Source organism: Rhynchophorus ferrugineus, unplaced genomic scaffold (genome assembly GCF_030347505.1).
Source record: "Rhynchophorus ferrugineus isolate W39M unplaced genomic scaffold, kcgeb_rfMv2 rfM2, whole genome shotgun sequence".
NCBI classification, from domain to species: domain Eukaryota; kingdom Metazoa; phylum Arthropoda; class Insecta; order Coleoptera; family Curculionidae; genus Rhynchophorus; species Rhynchophorus ferrugineus.
The window spans coordinates 93281406-93300424 of record NW_027472581.1 but is presented as its reverse complement, the minus strand read 5'-3'; the positions used below and the strand labels follow the sequence as shown (position 1 = coordinate 93300424).

Here is a 19019-nt window from a genome sequence, read left to right as displayed (position 1 = left end):
GTACCTGCTGATGTTAGTGGTGTTAAGGCCCTGATAATACTCTTTTTTCGCTTCCCAAAGCTTGTTGCTTCTGTTATATCCCAACTGAGTGACTCTACTCCAGAAGTGTATATCATACATTTTAATTGATGTTCTTTAAAATTTTACTTTTCGGTATATTTTCTTACATTATTTATAATTCTTACAATAAAGTTTTAAAAATTGTTATAACCTTACTTAATTATAATTACAACTAAGCGTCAATACATTTTTGTGTTGAAGTAATTATAATAATTAATATTCTATAATATTTATATTTATGTAACTTTTTTTAGAGAAATTTTATTTAGTTATTATTTCAAATTTAACTAGCCAGTAGAATGCCAGTACGACGTCTTAGTCACGTAATGCGTATGAAATCCTCAATCAATGAAGTTAACACTCTATGACAGTATTCCACGATAGTAACTTTTGTTTTGAGACAGATTACCATGATGCAGAATAGAGAATAAATAAACAACAAGTAAATTATGGCTTTTATTTAACGATATAAATTATAAAAAACTTATACTATAATACAAAAGTGTGAAACCTTCTTCGTTGTTAATGATTCAATGTCAGTGACTAGTTATATATATTAGTTCATGAACCATATTTAACCTTGCACAAAGAAGGGCTTAATGCAGTTAGCTTTATGGTCTAAAGCATATCCATCACTGCAACTCTTGGGGACATCAATAAATCTCCTAGGCTTTTGAGTAACGTTTGAACCTAAAATGGAAAAACACCCTAGATGACTTATATCAATCCACTGTACTGCTCTGATATTGTTTGACTCAATTGACGGCTCCATAAAGGAAAAATACTCATTTCCAATTAAATAATTCGTAAATTTGTAAAGTAATTTTTAATCAGCCATGAATATTTGTAGTATATAAAATTCTACAATTCATATAAATCCTTCCAAAATTCTAAAAAGAACACATAACGATCTCATTTTCTTAGACTTCTGGTGCTTTATAGTACAAGAATTTCTGCCCAATTATGGGTAAAAAGGCTTAAACGAACACAAAAAGGAGCAGATTAAATATATTCCTCACTCAAATTTGACTGACAAAATTATTCTCAGTTCTTTATGTGATTTTTCTGGTATTTTCTTAGAATGCAATTAAATAAGGACAACAAAAATGCTACTAGAAAATAGTATTAGGTTGGTATTGTTCTATACATAGAAACAAAACAAGGATTTATTAATAGAGTTTAGTGACCTACCTGTATTATTTTGGTTATCGCTAGTCTCTGTGGTTGTTTCTTTAAATTGTTCAGAGCTTTGTGTCTCCTCTGAGTCGACAACTTCTTCTAGAAAAAAATATTTGTATCTATAAATATTAGGTTGAGGAAAAAGAATCTTCTACATTTTAAACAGAGAGGTTTAAAAGTGATATCTCTTGTTGAAAAAGACACATCGGGTTGCAGTGGATGGCATTAGAAAGTTGACAATTCGTACTCAAGATCCTTATTTGACGATTTTAAAAAATCGCTGACCCAGCCTTGTTCGAACTCTCGGTGCCCCGAAAATATGGACAAACATGGACAAAGTCGTGAAAACGGACAAGTCCGATCATGATAGAACCACTGCTTCCGTTGCTTAAGACATAAAATTTGTACGAAAACCTCATGAATCGCGCAAAACCTACAAATCGCTGCTGAATCCCAAGAAGTTAACACATTTCTGATGCGGATGGTAGGTGGAAGAAAATGGATGCTCGGTGAGCCATTGCAAGCAGTAGTCAAGTCAGGATTGACGGTGAATTTAGCTGAGTAAATGAGCCGTCGAAGGAAGCAATTGCTCAGAATCAGCCAGCTTTTATAACCATTAGATTTGGCCACATTGGAGACAAGAGTTTCTATAAGGTAACTAACTGACCCGGCACACTTCGACTACCTCAATCGATAAGTAAAAGACCTAATAATCCGTAATTAATAAAAAAATGCTCGTTATGAATGAATTTTTATTATTGTTTTCGATTAATTACACATGATGTTTCATACTTAAAAAACATAGTTTTCCTGATATACTGACTATTTATAAGGTTTCAATTAGATATTTACAGCTAATTTAGATTTTCATTTAGATATTTAAAGCTATCTAATATTTTTTGTTTTGTTTTGTGGTGCCTAAATAAAGATGACGGTTTTTCGATGCGCAGGCACGCGACGTCATGACGTCGTGTCCATGTGCGAAACAGGGAAACTCCAAGTCAATTCCGCAAACTTCCAACGACTGAAATTGAGATTTATTTATGGTCATCGCAAAGGCCAGACGTACTGGAAATTGTAAACGTTTAAAATCGAATGGTAAATCCGTTGGAATCATCGGTATACGTGGGATCAAGACATCCTCTCCTTTGTATTTTCCCCTTATGATTGTTGCCTCAATAACGTTATTCATCATCTTTTTCCCAGCTAGTCTTGTTCCATTGCACAGTCGAGGTTGATTTATGTTACGCAGCATGATAACAACTGATTCTACATTTAACTTCAAATTGTGAGGTGGTAATTCAAGCAATTCCAGTGAATTTAAAAACTCCGTGGGATAGTTGGATACGTCGTCCTGGTACATATCGGGGTCGACTGATTTGAAGGAAACCAACTGCTTTAAGATCCTCGACAATCTCGAATTCTCGACTTTTTCTCTCTTGACCATTTTCTAAATGGACTGCCAAATGGAATAGTGTAGGGTGTCTTTCGTGGATCGCAAATGAAAAGATACGTCAAATTGTTTCGTTGCTACTTACATAGCGACCCATCTGGTACTGTGATATTTCGTTATTTGCATTGGTTACAGCGAAGACGGCCATATCGCTATCTTTGTTAACATATTTACATATATACTTTATCGACCTCACATCAGTTACAATATTCCACATTGATATGAGTGTCAAAAGCTTTGGATAATATTGTCTACATCAACATTTTGTCCTTTTACCTTCAGAACTACCGATCGCCCATTGTCCGCAACTGATCGCCGACGATACAATGGGTATCCATCATTTCCCGTTATGGTTTCAGCAACCAGGTTTCTTGGGTATCGCTTGGAACACTTGGCGTCAGCCATACAGGGTGAATTGTAGTTAAAAACTCCGCAAGGTCCGTGTATTATATGTTTGGTAACTACTGCATGAAATTTTGGGTCAACTGTGGGAAAGTGTAGCGCCAAATGATGTCATTTAAAACAGTAATGTTATCTGTTCTGAATGTTGGACAAGAAGTGCTTAGAATCATGTCCAATCCCAGAAACTAAAGGGATCTATCCTATCACAGGAGCACTGTGTCTGCGGAATCGCTCAATTTAATTATGTCGTGCTCGCGGTTGTTGTGTTTGATGTGCACGAACTCGTTGCATTCTAAGCCAATTTACTTCATTGTCACTCTCTAAAGAACGCAATACGACTATTTTCTTGATCTGTCTCTCTCTGGTTATCAGTGCGGTTAGCACGTGATGCAGCGCTTCGCACATTTGATTGAATGCGACCAACGAAGTCAGGTCGTCTTCTCCTCGGCATCGTAAATTGTAATTAATCAAAATGAGAAAAGTTCCCGCGCACGTAGCAGTAAAGTGTCACTATCACAAAAAATCAACAACAAAAAAGAGCACATAATTTGAAATGTCAGTATCATAAAGGATCACCGAAGTTAAGAAAGTTCTCGCGCACATAGATTGTCGGATTCGATCGACATCAAAGAAAAAACAAAATTGTTGTTTTTATTTAATTTCTGGCATTATATATATGTATTATATATATATATATATATATATATATATATATATATATATATATATTGATATACCTTTGATTTCATACAAAAATTAATATATGTTATTATACATTTACTATATGTATAATAGCTCTAAATATAGACAAGAATAAATAAAATTAATGATATAATAAATGATATACTATATATTAAGATTAAGATTAAGATATATTTTGTGAATTTATTAATAACTATTAATTCATAAAACTAATACCAAATGCTATAAAGCAATATCCTGAGAATTTCTGAAAATCTTCAAAGTGTTATATACAAAAATTCAATGTTTGTATACTTGAAAATGAAATAAAATGGTTTATTGGTAGAATTTATTGACATACCTGTGGTATTTTGGTTTTTCCTAGTAGTCTCTGTTGTGATTTCTACATCCTTAGAGACTTGTTTGTCGACTGGTTCTACAACTATGAATAGAACAAATATGTATGAAACGTTTATATTCTTTCCAAAAAAATACATGAAAACAACCCAAAATCGTTTAGTAACAGATACAGATAATAGATACGAGTAACATATAGATAATAAACGTTCATTAAGTTTTCCTAATTTAAAAAGAATGTGAAAGAATTTGTTCTTTATATAATTCTAATTATGCCAATTCGATGTGAATTGTTTTAGAATAGAGAAACAAATTAAACAATTGAAACGCTAAGGCTACTTTGAAAACTCTTTATTCAATACTTACTTGATTTGGACGGCTCAATGACGTAAGTTCTTCGAATGGTAGTTGTATAAGTCTTTTGGGATATTATGGTTCTGCCATCTGTTGATGTATTTGTTGTATGGTGTGTTTTCGAATTAACTATCAAGTCAGGACTTCTGTCAGGCGTAGTAATCTGCAAAATATATTTTAATGAGAAAAAATATAAAACTAAAAACCGTGTTTTCTTTAATTTATAAATAATGAACGAAAAGAAAGTTATTTTGCTTTGATACTACAGTTTTACAATAGTTTTAATAAACGTGAATTATATAATTTTTATATAATTTTAGCCGGCTTGGTGGCGCAGTGGTAAAGGTGACAGGACGGTCCTCCTCCTGGTCGTTAAATTATGTTTGTAATTGTTTAATATTTGTGATTGTCCTAGGCAAGAGTGTAAAATCCGACAACGAAAATGATCCCAGTCACGACAGTAACCAGGCTGGGTAAGACCGGATTTCTTCTGGGATGATTTATAAGTTGGTCACTCGCCAGTCGGTACGTTTAATGCCGAGGACCGTGGTTCGGAGCCCACGTTAAATAGTAGGTCCAGTCCAGATAAACCCCTAGTTGGTAAAAGGAGACTTTAAAATATGTAAAAAAATATCGTTCCCCCTATTTTTATATAAAATATAATTGTATTGTACACTATGTAAAGTGAATTAGAAAGAAATATTTAAAAACTATTCTGACTTGATAACTAATTTAAGATTTTATAAATCGTTTATTTAATATAATTTAAATATATTGAAAATTTATATATAGTTTGTTCAAATTGTAAATGTTGTTTTAGCGTTATATATAACCATTAAGTGAGAATCAATAGGAAATTTTACTTTACTGTCATTAAAAGGCCTGCACTTAAGACACAGCAAATTATTACATATAGAGATTTATTTAAATTAATAATATTTTGACAAAACTTACTTGAAATACAGGTAACTTTAAACAAAATATGATTAACTGTTATATACTAACCTATTAAAATAAGTCAGAAATGCAGTTTTATTAGAAAAATTAATTAATTATTATCAAAGATAATAAAAGCAGTATATGTAGTTAATTCCTATTAGATCATCATGTTCGTTATTTTTAAAAAGTTATATAATTATTTCTATTAATTGAAAGAAATATCCTTCAAACAATTATGTTAATAAATCTATAAACATTTGATGAATAAACCAAAATGAAATATTCAGTTTTAATAAGTGTAATTCACCTTTAAAAAAAAATGTTATTAAAATATGTGTTATGGTTTTCTAACACTGGTTCCATTATTTATATCAAAATCGATTTTTATTAATTCATACCTGATTATCAGCCGGATTTAGGCCCAACATGATTCGATAATAATCAGGATCATAATCGACAATTTCGGTTTTGATTCCACTTCTTGGTGCAGCCATTCCACCCCATTCGCTTGGATAAGGAGCTCTCAGTAAGTAATTTGTGGGTTGAATCCAACCTGATCCATTAGTGGGATACAGAGCCTGTGAGTTCGGTAAATTATTGGGGAAAGAAGGTTGCATCCATGGCATGGTTTGATAGGTATTTCCGGGTGGCATCATGGGATAAGGTTGATATGGATACAGTCCCAGAGCTGTTTGGTAAGGATACGGCATAGCAGGCATATTCTGTAAGAACATCAGAAATATTTATTGGTAAAAATGTGAAGTATCAAAATAAACAATATTTAAATTTGATAACTTTGACATTTTTCTACATAAAATAATAGACCAAAGCGAATAATGGCCATAAAATCTTGCAGTATATACGTGGTGGAATCAACAGGTTGTTCTAAAACCGAATGAAACTCTTAGTGCATATATTGTAAGAATAATAAAAGATACACTGTTGCAGATGGAATGTATTATGGTTACTCAACAGATATAGCGATTTTTGGTTATCAAAAAAGTAGCTGTTGATAAAGAGAATGAAGATAATCTAAATGATGAAGAAATGCTAAAATGGCTGAATGACTGAAATATGGGAAGAAATTGTATCAATTTTTCCCAATAAATGTCTTTTTGAAATGAAAAATTATTAGAATACACGTAAGGACGTAATATGATATACTCACACTAACATATTGGCCATAACCATAGTTAAACAATATCAAACAATAGAGAGGCCATAGAATTAACACACTATAGCCACCCATTATTAAAATTGTCTTAGTAGCACCACACAACTTGGCACAAGCCAATATACCAATTAACTAATTGCTCGGCAACTTTTCCCTGATTATTTAAATCATCTTAACTATGTGTGATTACAAATAAATAGTCAGTTTTTTGCGCTGATCGGAAAATTATGTGATATTCTAACCACAAAACTATAAAAACCACAACAAACTAAGATAATCCTACACTATCATGTACCATTTTTATGCACTTATTGCAGAAAAATTTCACGAAATCAAAAAACGAAAAATCCCGATGAATTCGCATACAACGAACGGCAATTTTTCTCTCTAAAAGGAACCACAAAAGTTCAAATTGATAGGAATGACAGGGTATTCTGATAACCGTAAAATATAGCCCGGCTTTTATATAAACATACTCGCACATTAAGACACCGAAAGATAAACATAAAAAGAGAAGGTTATTGGTGTTTATCGACTTTTAGTATTGAAACAATCTATAAAAATGTAATTCTCGGAATATCTTTGGTATAAACAGTCGGCACACAAACGATACGTTACGTCTGTATGATGTAGGACATAATAGTCTGTGCGGTGTTGAGATTTAAACATGTTAAAAACATACGTAGTAACGTTGTTTTGCCTTTTGTTAGTAATAGAGGGTGTGTTAACCAGTAAAATCTACTTTCCTGGTACTTATTCACATTTAAAGAAAGCAGGTAAACAAATACAATCAGTTTAAAACTTATTTTTTCTAAATATTAATGCATGAAATTCGACATCTTACACACGACATATATTAGTATTAATTATAATTATAATAATATTCATTATTATAATTATATTTAAATTGTTTGAAAAATTGAAAATTGTTCAATAAGTTCGAATATTATTCTTTTATAATGGCCATTTTGGGGTACATCGGTATCTTGAATGGGTTCCTCCGTAACCAAGTTCCTACTCTGTGACATAACCTTTAGATGGTGGAAGCTATCAATGCAAGAACTACTTTTTATCATCATCTTAGGTTAATTTCTTTCTTTACTTTCGTATATAATTTTAAGGAAATTCGTTGTTATGACGTTTTTTTGTAGCATTTAAGGTAAATATGATTCGTTTAAATTAAAAAAATCTAACAGTGTTATTTTTCATGATGTCAACGTTTCAAACAATATTCCAAAAGACACTCTGTAATAGGGAAATGGGTTCTGAAAGTAAACAGTGATAAACTTAAGGTATCTCTTATAAACTCCTACATCAAGTTTTCGGACCGGAAGGTGGTAGAAGAAGGAAATATGGTTAGTTAAATGCAGCCATTTTTCGGCGATTTCGTCCTTCAAACGGTTCAATAACGCTATATAATAGTCGCTGTTGATGGTCTTTCCTTTTTCAAGGTAGTCAATGAAAATTACTCCATGTGCATCCCAAAATATAGACGCCATAAGCTTGCCAGCCGACTGTTTTCCCCCGCTTTTGGAACGGGTTCATCGTGTGCCATACACTCGGATAACTGTCGATTGGACTTCGAAGTGAAATGATGGAGTCATGTTTCATACATCGTCACACATCGATGCAAAAACTCGGGTTTATTACGCTTGATCATCTTCAAATACTGCTTCGAATCATCAACTCGTCGTTGTTTTTGGTCAAAAGTGAGCTCGCGGGGCACCCATTTTGCACAGAGCTTTCTCATACCCAAATATTCATGAATGATATGATGTACACGTCCACTTGATATCTTTAGAGTGTCTGCTATTTCATTCAATTTCAATTTACGGTCATTCAAAATCATTTTGTGGATTTTTTTAACGTTTTCGTCGGTAATAACCCCTTTTGGGCGTCCACTGCGTTCACCGTCTGAGATGCTCATTTCACCATGTCTAAACTTAGCTTACCAATCCTTAATGATTGATTTTCCTGGGGTAGTGTCCGGAAACTTGGCATCAAGCCAATTTTTTGCTTCAACTGTATTTTTTTCCCTTCAAAAAGCAATATTTTATCAACACGCCAAATTCCTTTTTATCCATTTTTTTTTTCACAATAACAAAAGTTGTTTCACTCAAAATGCTATAATTCACAAATCACCCTTTCAGCTGAACATGTTTTCCCTTGTATTGGTGAAGCGGGTTTAATCAAACACTTTCAAAGCACATAAAAATATATATCTGAGAAGTTTTATCTTATAATAAATATGAGATGTATACTTAATAAATATTAAAAATTTTATTTCGGTATTTATTATAACTAATACTATTGTTTTATTTCTTGCAATTATAAAATTAAACATTATCCACAAATAGGTACAGCCGACTGTGCACATGCTTGATATTATTAAATTTAATTTTTTAACGCTATTTAACATATCGATAAATTGATATATTAAATACTTTTATGTATTTTCATCAGCTATAGAAATTGATTAAAAACGAAGAAAATTTAGTAAAGAACTATTAAACAACCTAACCAAAACTATTAAGTTCATTGATTTTGACATTTCTCAATACAAAGTAATTTTACAAGAAGTTTTAGAAGTAAAAATTTTTTTGTTAATAACAAATATTGGCCTGGAGGACCAAAGGCAAAAGTCCGAAGGTAATGAATGGATTGCAAGATTTATTGGACGAAATCTTACATATCGCCTTCTGATTTCCACTTATTCAGATCCATTTAGCATGAGATGAAAATAGTTCTTTGGGCATAACTCATTTTACCAGAAATATGGGGAAAATTGGTAGGAAATGATGAAATTTTTTGATTGAAACATATTGTACCCATTTCTCCCAATAAATGATTTTTATTGTGGAGAAATGATCAGAATACTTGCAAGCACATAAAATAAGTAACAACAAAAAGCACAGAGTGGTTCATTTAATGATGATTTTCATTAATTTTGCTGCGAAACAATGACAGATCTCTAACAAAGTGCGATAATGAAAAACAATTTTGTTCTAAAATGTTATTGAATTCAAAATCAAATAACTAAATATCAAAAAAAGTGATATTATACAGAAAGGAAATCACAAAAATCAATACAAATACCTCGTTCCAAATAACTTAACATTTATTAGCCCCAATTAAAAACTAATTAGTATTTATACATTTGTTGTTTCATGGAAAAGCTCATATAAGGAACTAATAATACGTTATATGTTGGTTATAGATCCTGAAATAAAGAAAATCGATTCCAGAACAAAGAGCGACGAAACAGAAACATCCAGTAAGTATAACTTGATCGTACTCGGTATATTCTCTTATTCATTGTTTTATTATTCAGCCGTTGGAGATGTAGCAGTCACTATTGAAAACAGATTCCTCTTTTCTGTCAAATGTCGATCTAACTTTGTAAAAATCGGAAATACTTGCGTGGAAACTTACGCGATATTTAATTAAAATAATTCAGTGACTTGTCAGCCATCAAGTAAAACTATTTTGTAATTCAGTCAAAATATATTTAAAATTGATTGAAATTGTGCATAATTTAAATAAATTAACTTTTCGTCTTGTACAGCTCTCTGCTTGTCCTTCACTGGGTACTGATGATAAAATAAACATAATTTTTACGGTTTGTCAAATATATTTATATTATTATAGCTTTATATATTGAAACAGTGGAGGCCCTAGAGCAGTGAGAACTCCAAAATCAATTGAAACACTAAGGTATTAAATGTAGAAGGTCGCCGCTTTCAGGGTCCCTACTGATATAATATAACCATTAGTACATGTATAGAAAACATATAGTTTTATATACTAATAATTTTAGATGGTGAAGTATCATCAAGTAAAATTTACTTTCCTGGAACATACTCCTCCTCCAAGAGCTCAGGTAAACAATTGCAATTTTACTAATAATTATAAAAAGATACACGTGAAAAAGTAATCAATGCCTTAAGTTTTAAATTTTCAAAGTTACTAATTTTTGTTGTTATTATTTAATAATTACATTGTTACTAGTCGTTTCCGTCCAACGTAAAATTTGTCTTTATGATAACTTAAACCTAGGTATATAACTAGGAGGACCCATCGGCCCTATCTCAGTCTCTGGTGAAATAATGTATATACATGTCACTATTGTATTTTTTATTATATGCACCTTACTACACAACACTACACAAGATCAGATGGTTTGATTCTTTTGAGTCTGTGTCTTGTTCTGGTGGTATCCAAAAGTTGAAATATTTCAATATTCGTATGAGAATGGAGTCTTTCCTCATTCGCCCTTGCAATTCTCCTGATTTCTTGACTGATTGTGGCTATCTGAAGGTCTCGATGTAGGTAATCAGTCCTTTAGTATTTGGATGCACCCACAATACCTCTCAGGACTTTGTTCTAAAAAATTTGTATTTTATTTATGTTACTCTTTGCAGAACATACCCATAATAGAACTCGGTATGTCCATATAGGTTTCTGTATTTGCTTATATAATAGCAATTTATTATGTACTGATAATTGCGATTTTCTTCCAATTAGCCAATACATTTTTCTATATTTCAATTCCAGTTCTTTTCTTTTCTTCATTATATGTTCCTTCCAGCGAAGTTTTGCATCTAGATTCATTCCGAGATATTTACCGTTGTTACTATATGGAATGATAGTATTATTTAATGTTATTAGTGCTTGTATGGTTTATTTATAGGTGAACTGCACATGTACAGATAATTCTTATTTTCCAAGCTTGTGTCGAATTAATTATATTGTTACTAGCCTGTTGTAATTTTCGTGAGGTTTCCTTACTATTATGACCGACAGATATAATCGCAGTATCATCAGCAAATGTAGCCATCGTAATATTCTCCATTTGTGATATATCACAAGTGCAGAGTAGATAAATCTTTGGTCCCAGTACACTTCATTGTGATACACCTGCAGTATCTTTTTTTTTGTAGAGTAAGCTTCTTCTTGTTTGATTCTAAACATTCTGGTTGTAATGTATGATTTTAGTAGTTCTGTGTGTTGTTTTGGTAACATTTTCTGTAGTTTATGAACAAGGCCTTCATGCCAAACCTTATCGAAGGCTTGTGTTATTGTGAACATCTATTATTTTGTGGACTTGGTGAATTGTTGAGTGCTTGTTAATAAACCAAAACTGGTGCGTTGGTATTAGGTTTTTTCTCTCTATGATCCGATTTGTTCTTTTCAACAGGAGTTTTTCAAAAACCTTAGATAGTACTGACAGAAGTGATATAGGCCTTTAGGCTTTTATTTCGCTTGGTTACTTTCCAGGTTTTGGGATCATTATAATTTCCGTCATCTTCCAAATGCCTGGGACATGTTTTGATCTAAATGCTGTATTGATCAAGTTGGTGAGTTTTATAATTCCCTTTTTTGGTAGTTTTTTTTTAGTAATTTTAATGTTATTAAATCGTAGCCCGGTCATTTCCTGGGGTTAATGTCAGTTTTAATAACTTTGTTTAATTCTTTCGGCGTAACTAATTCAATCATCGAATTTTCAGCTTCTATGTCCGGCAAACTATGTTCAATATTAGTTTCGTTTGGTTTGAAAGTTTTTTCTAGATATTCAGCAAATGCTTCTGCTTTTTGGTGATTGTCACTTGCCCAATTCCCACATAGGTCTCTTATAGATGGACTGTGTAGACAACAGTTACTAATGATCACCCTGTATCAACCTCATAATAAAATGAAATGATATGTTACTAAGATCAGAAATATATTTGATAAATAACATTATATTAAAAATAATAAATGTGCATCAAAACATATTAAAATAACTACCTCAAGAACTAACCCTTTTAAATGGTATTTAATTAAATCTAATTTCCATTAAATTTCAATAATAAACAAGTATTGATAAGTTTCAATTACTACCCCACTGAACATTATAACAAAGTATCATAAGTAAGGCTATTTTCAGAATTGTAATAACTTCAGAGCATCAAATATAAGTATACATGACCTTTCGTTACCTTTGTGTTATAAATATAAATATGGAGTAAAAAATGAAGTAATGCATGTTTGTATATTAAAGGAATATATTTACAATCATTAAATTAACTATTGATTTTTCAAAACTTAAATCAATAAAGTAAATAATCCAAATAATCGATACAAAGTTCGAACAATAAAATGTTATATAGTCACATAACTTATTAAATTAATCATTAAACAGCTTAATATTTAGCAAAGCAATTGAAATCTTTACAAATTCACAGTTAATAATTCATAATTTCAGACGAATAATTTTTTAAATTCTTGAATTTTGTTAATCTATGTTGGGATGAAATTTTCCCATATGTTGGGCTTTTCTTTCACAGCTGTATATATACCTTCCGATAAAGCGGGCACATTAATTCACTCTCTCCGCAAAAAAATGTAAAATATAACTTTATGTGACCTTACCATTAGTAATCGTTTTTTATCTAAACTTACCATAACTCTGTCATAATTAAAACAATACAGAAAGAGCCGAAAGTAATACAAAATATTACATAATACTGCCTAAAATTAATTAACTTCGTTTAACAATGTTTTAACACATTCAGCTTCCCTAGTTAAATTACAGACAACAGAACGATTAATGAACCACTGATTGCTTGATTTGGGTGTATTTTGTTTTATTGGAATTTATTTATTTGTGTATAACACCCAAAAATGTTATGCCTAAAAATTCTACTTCCGTTTTTCTCAAAAAGGGAGGACAAATTTTCGCTTGGCCGATCTATATATTAGATTTTTAATTAATGATTGAGTGAATATTCAGTAGTTTACCTTAAGAATTTAATTGAGAGCATAGCGGAAAGCTGCTCAAGCTGCTCATGACGCTGATGCGACAAATATATGTTTTGTTTCTTTTTATTTAAAAGTGGTATTGAAAATCTGAAAATAGCTAACATTTTAGAGGCCCTGTAGATTATTCTAATGAACAAACGGGACTATGTCTTCATGATAATCTTGATCGACTCCATAATATTATCCACAATGATTAAATTACGACGGCCAAACGATGTACTCTTACTTATTTAAAGTAATGTCTAAAAAGACCAGCCACTTTGGTGGATGTAAAAGCAATAATTAAAATTATATTGTCCGAAATTTTATTTTTCCAATGGATTATAGCTTACACCATCTGCCTCCAGAAGCTTGTTAGGAAATTGGAGACATTGAACACAAAAGATGTAATAATGATATTGAAGATATTTTGTTAATAAATTACTCTATTTTCTTTGTTTACCTTTATGTTATAAATATAAATATGGAGTAACAAATGAAGTAATGCATGTTTGTATATTAAAGGAATATATTTACAATCATTAAATTAACTATTGATTTTTCAAAACTTAAATCAATAAAGTAAATAATCCAAATAATCGATACAAAGTTCGAACAATAAAATGTTATATAGTCACATAACTTATTAAATTGATCATTAAACAGCTTAATATTTAGCAAAGCAATTGAAATCTTTACAAATTCACAGTTAATAATTCATAATTTCAGACGAATAATTTTTTAAATTCTTGAATTTTGTTAATCTATGTTGGGATGAAATTTTCCCATATGTTGGGCTTTTCTTTCACAGCTGTATATATACCTTCCGATAAAGCGGACACATTAATTCATTCTCTCCACAAAAAAATGTAAAATATAACTTTATGTGACCTTACCATTAGTAATCGTTTTTTATCCAAACTTACCATAACTCTGTCATAATTAAAACAATACAGAAAGAACCGAAATAGTGTTAATACAAAATATTACATAATACTGCCTAAAATTAATTAACTTCGTTTAACAATGTTTCAGCTTCCCTAGTTAAATTGCAGATAACAGAACGATTAATGAACCACTGATTGCTTGATTTGGGTGTATTTTGTTTTATAGGAATTTATTTATTTGTGCATAACACCCAAAAATGTTATGCCTAAAAATTCTACTTCCATTTTTCTCAAAAAGGGAGGACAAATTTTCGCTAGGCCGATCTATATATTAGATTTTTAATTAATGATTGAGTGAATATTCAGTAGTTTACCTTAAGAATTTAATTGAGAGCATAGCGGAAAGCTGCTCAAGCTGCTCATGACGCTGATGCGACAAATATATGTTTTGTTTCTTTTTATTTAAAAGTGGTATTGAAAATCTGAAAATGGCTAACATTTTAGAGGCCCTGTAGATTATTCTAATGAACAAACGGGACTATGTCTTCATGATAATCTTGATCGACTCCATAATATTATCCACAATGATTAAATTACGACGGCCAAACGATGTACTCTTACTTATTTAAAGTAATGTCTAAAAAGACCAGCCACTTTGGTGGATGTAAAAGCAATAATTAAAATTATATTGTCCGAAATTTTATTTTTCCAATGAATTATAGCTTACACCATCTGCCTCCAGAAGCTTGTTAGGAAATTGGAGACATTGAACACAAAAGATGTAATAATGAATTTGAAGATATTCTGATAATAAATTACTCTATTTTCTTTGTTGCCGAAAGTTTCAGGCTGAAAAAACCCTCTACCAAGATGTTGTACAAATAATTTAGATTACTTTTTCACATATCTAATAAAAATATATAATACACACTATATTTTTTGTGAATATTTCCATATATTTAATTTTTTTACTATAATATATTATGACTGAATGTATTATACAATTAGTAATATTACTAATTACATTTTAATTACAGGACATAACATAAAGAAAATAGATACAAGAATGAGAGGAATAGAAAGCTCTAGTAAGTGCAATCTAGTTTTAGGCAGTCGATTCTTACATATTAATATAATTTCCAGCAACCAAGCTTACAACGGTCACCATTGAAAACAGGTTCCTTTTTGATGTGAAATGTCGATCTAATTTTATAAAAATTGGGGACACTTGCATTGAAACATCTGATATAGTAGATTAAATGGTACTCTATCTAAAATAATAATCTAAAAACACAATAAAATATAAAAATGTTATATAATAAACTGAAATAATTTATAAGTACATTAAATTGTTGTAAAATTAATTAAATCTTTTATTTGACAAACTCGTCCAAACCATTGGCGTTTCTGGACTTGCTTCTCAACTGTGCAAACTGAACTAAAGTGCAACTCAACGAATTACTTGATTTCTAATACGATTTCGTAAAGGCATATGTAAAATTTTACCTTAAAAATCGCATTTGCAAGGATTTAAGCTTACAGATGTCAAAATGTAATGTGGAGTGCCAATATAAGCATTCGAAAGAGGCAGATTTTAATCCTTGTAATGTTTATAATATTTCCTCTCTGTCATAAGAAGTCTCACTGTCATTAGAAAAGCAAAATCTCCTGCAGCTTAACCAATTCAATTTATTACTCCACCAATAGATGCTGTAGATCTTCTACTGTGATATTTATTCTAAGTATCTGAACCTCTGCACTTGCTCTGTGGGTTCCGTTGAGATTTACAATAGTAGACACTCCATCAGTTTTATTTTGGTCTTTTCTTCATTAATTCTCAAGCTATATTGTTCTGCAAAGTGAACTATATCATAAAGAGTATCTCAATATCTTTATACATTATACATTACAACAATATGACAATGACTGAAATGATAATGACTCTTTTTGGAAAAAAACACTTTATGACAACTCTACGTATTTACCTTACCTGGAATAAAAGTTATTAAACGCTAAAATGCTCCAAATCTGCTCAGGACGTAGTTATTTTAGTCACACTGGATAGTTTGTATGGGTGCAAGTCTTATTTATATATTTTTTTGATATATCAATGATATGAGGGTCCCTAATTTATTTATGCTACTTTTTAAAATAACCCAAACAAATGGTGTATTTTCGGCCCAAGGCAGAAAAATATTGCAAGGCGAGAACCAGCCGGTATAGTTTGTATGAAAAATTACCGATAAATTTATTCACAGCATTAATATCATTCTAATGTAAGTATATTCTATTTTAAGTACCTTTAATTATGTCTAAAATGTAATTAACCGAAATAATTAACACTGTTGATAATATTTGATATTAGGTCTCATTTGTTTTGTTTATTGTGTATATCAGTCTCTAATAATTTGAATCTTTTTTCAGTTACCAAATAATATACAAAATTATATTCAATATGATGTGACTGGTTTAGTCGTACAAGTGTGTATGAAGGCAGTATATATTTGAGCAAGGTACGATAGTCAACTAAACGGAAGGAAATAAATAAACTCACTGAGCATTCACTGTTGTTCACTACTGGCCATATATTCTCAAAAGATTACGAAAGGTCATTATCAAATATCTTGTTTCTTGTACATAAAATAGTTCGATGGGTTGTACTTCACGATGTTAAGGGTAAATAACATGTATTTAATTGAACAATGTGATTTTATCAAGTTTTTGCACTTTGATATGTGAACAGAAATTTCAAACCTTTCGAATAATACTTACCTAGAGACAATGTATGAACCAAATATTGTCACTGAAGCCAAGTAAAGTAAAATAAATTAAGTTTAGTTGAGGAATTCATCGAAAATCTTGATATGTTAAAGCATATGTCTAAACACAAATTTTATAAGGTACTTGGTGATGAAGTATTCTAGTTTCATGCTTATAACATTGTTAGACTATTATTTAAATGAACTTCAAAATTACGATGTATGCATTTTATTTTAGACAATTTGATACAATAAAGAACTGAGTCATGAAATCTACATAACTTAAACCTATTTTGTGTTGCAGTAAATAACACTGTTGATGAAATTTGAGGCCTTATTTGTTTTGTTAATTGTATATATGAGCCTCTAATAATGATATTCAACTATATAAAATGAATATTATGGTAGCCCTGCCAAATACATTTGCCTCTTTATCTTCAAAATATCCTCATAAAATGTTTCAGTAAGTTTGCCATCGATATAATTTTTATTTATCTTTACAAATATAAAACAAGCTATTTCAATAATGCTATTCTCATAGTTCTAATAGTGGCGATTGTGGTATTATTGGCTACTCTTTAGAGTTATTATCTGAGTTTATTAATTTTTTTGTCAAGTATAATTCTGATAGTATTTTTACCTAAGGTAAAAAAAATTATTTCTTTTTTTATTAATGTTTCCAGTTTAACATACCATCGAGATATAATCCAGAGTATTTGGCTGATTCTACTTGAATAATAGGCCAATTAATATAATTAGTTTTTTATAATTTTGCCGCAACGCAAAATTAACATGGACAGATTTGAAGCTATTGAGCTGTATTTTCCAGTCTCTAGTCCTTTTGTAGATCTTGTTGACCGCTACTTGTACGTTTACTATAGCTTTAGATAAAGATACATCTTTTACCGTTATAACTGTGGCGCAATCAGCAAATGTTCCAAGTACTGTTTTTTTTGTTCTTGGGATATCAGCAGTATAGAGCTGATATAGCAGTGGTCTCAAACAAGGAGATTCTAAATTTTCTTTCGGAAAAATAAAATTCCAGCAGTAGACAATTAGCATACTTAAATAACATTTGTTATCGTTAATATTTGATGAAATGTTACGCTTTATTTTATATATGAATATGTCCTGTATGTACGAGGCGAAATCACATATAAATGTGCTCCGTGCTGTACACACTTTTGCCGCCCATTTGGAAGCTTGGATATTCGTTCATCATACAAAGTTTGAGGACGAATTGTTAGCCAATTGCGCATATACTGGTCTACTTCTTCATTCTTTCAAGGGCGCCAACAAAAAATAATCCCAGCACATATCTTCCAATTTATTCCTTATCAAAACTGCGGTGTTACCTGGCGTTGTCGTGAAGGATGATGACGTCTCGAATCGCCCATCCCTGAACTGTCTGACCCACGTATATAGTCGACTCTAAGACAGTGTAGCATCCCCAAACTGTGCTTTCAAATGAGTGAAAATTTTTGGTGGTTTAAAACTTTATGATGATGCGTTATGCAATATACGAAGATACCTCGCGTTCAGTAATGGCTGTACTGCAGATAGAACCAAACACAGGATACATTACTCAACAAATATCTCCGTTTACATATTTGAACAATTAACATGAACTCAAAGATTCATATCGGTTAAAAATTAGCATAAAAAAGACCAAAATGGTTTAGATCAAATCCAGCCAAGATAGTTAAAACCAAACGAAAAAGCCACCATTATATATAAAAGCAGTGAAATCCTTCTAAAGTCTAAGTATCTATCTTAGCAAAATGCTGTCTCATTTCTTCTTCCCTGATTCTCCCAATATCACATTCTTCGACGTTCACTATCAACAAATTCTTGCTACATCTCACCTACAAAATAAAATTTAAATCATTACCAAATTATATTATATTGAAAATAATTGTCTAATTATTATCAGTTACTACAATTTTTGCTACTATTCTTGATGGACAAACCTAATTAATGACGTGACTATTTCC

At 31.0% G+C, this 19019-nt stretch overlaps 2 protein-coding genes across 3 annotated transcripts; one reads left to right on the top strand and one right to left on the bottom strand.

Moving 5' to 3' along the window:
* Positions 1 to 507: 507 nt before the first annotated feature.
* Positions 508 to 6803, bottom strand: LOC143191681 (uncharacterized). 2 transcript variants are annotated; one of them, XM_076397048.1, is made up of 6 exons: positions 6594 to 6803; positions 5824 to 6147; positions 4499 to 4649; positions 4137 to 4217; positions 1252 to 1335; positions 508 to 750 (listed from the first exon to the last, which is right to left on the bottom strand). In XM_076397048.1, exons 1-6 carry the CDS (start codon positions 6672 to 6674, stop codon positions 635 to 637), a joined length of 837 nt encoding a protein of 278 aa, XP_076253163.1. In that variant the 5' UTR covers positions 6675 to 6803; the 3' UTR covers positions 508 to 634. The 2 variants fall into 2 exon arrangements, with proteins under 2 accessions (XP_076253163.1, XP_076253162.1); XM_076397047.1 differs by having other exon boundaries at positions 1252 to 1338; positions 6594 to 6800.
* A 383-nt stretch (positions 6804 to 7186) lies between these two features.
* Positions 7187 to 15635, top strand: LOC143191686 (uncharacterized). Its single transcript, XM_076397056.1, has 5 exons — positions 7187 to 7375; positions 9817 to 9873; positions 10417 to 10479; positions 15304 to 15354; positions 15410 to 15635. Exons 1-5 carry the CDS (start codon positions 7267 to 7269, stop codon positions 15523 to 15525), a joined length of 396 nt encoding a protein of 131 aa, XP_076253171.1. The 5' UTR covers positions 7187 to 7266; the 3' UTR covers positions 15526 to 15635.
* Positions 15636 to 19019: the final 3384 nt, after the last annotated feature.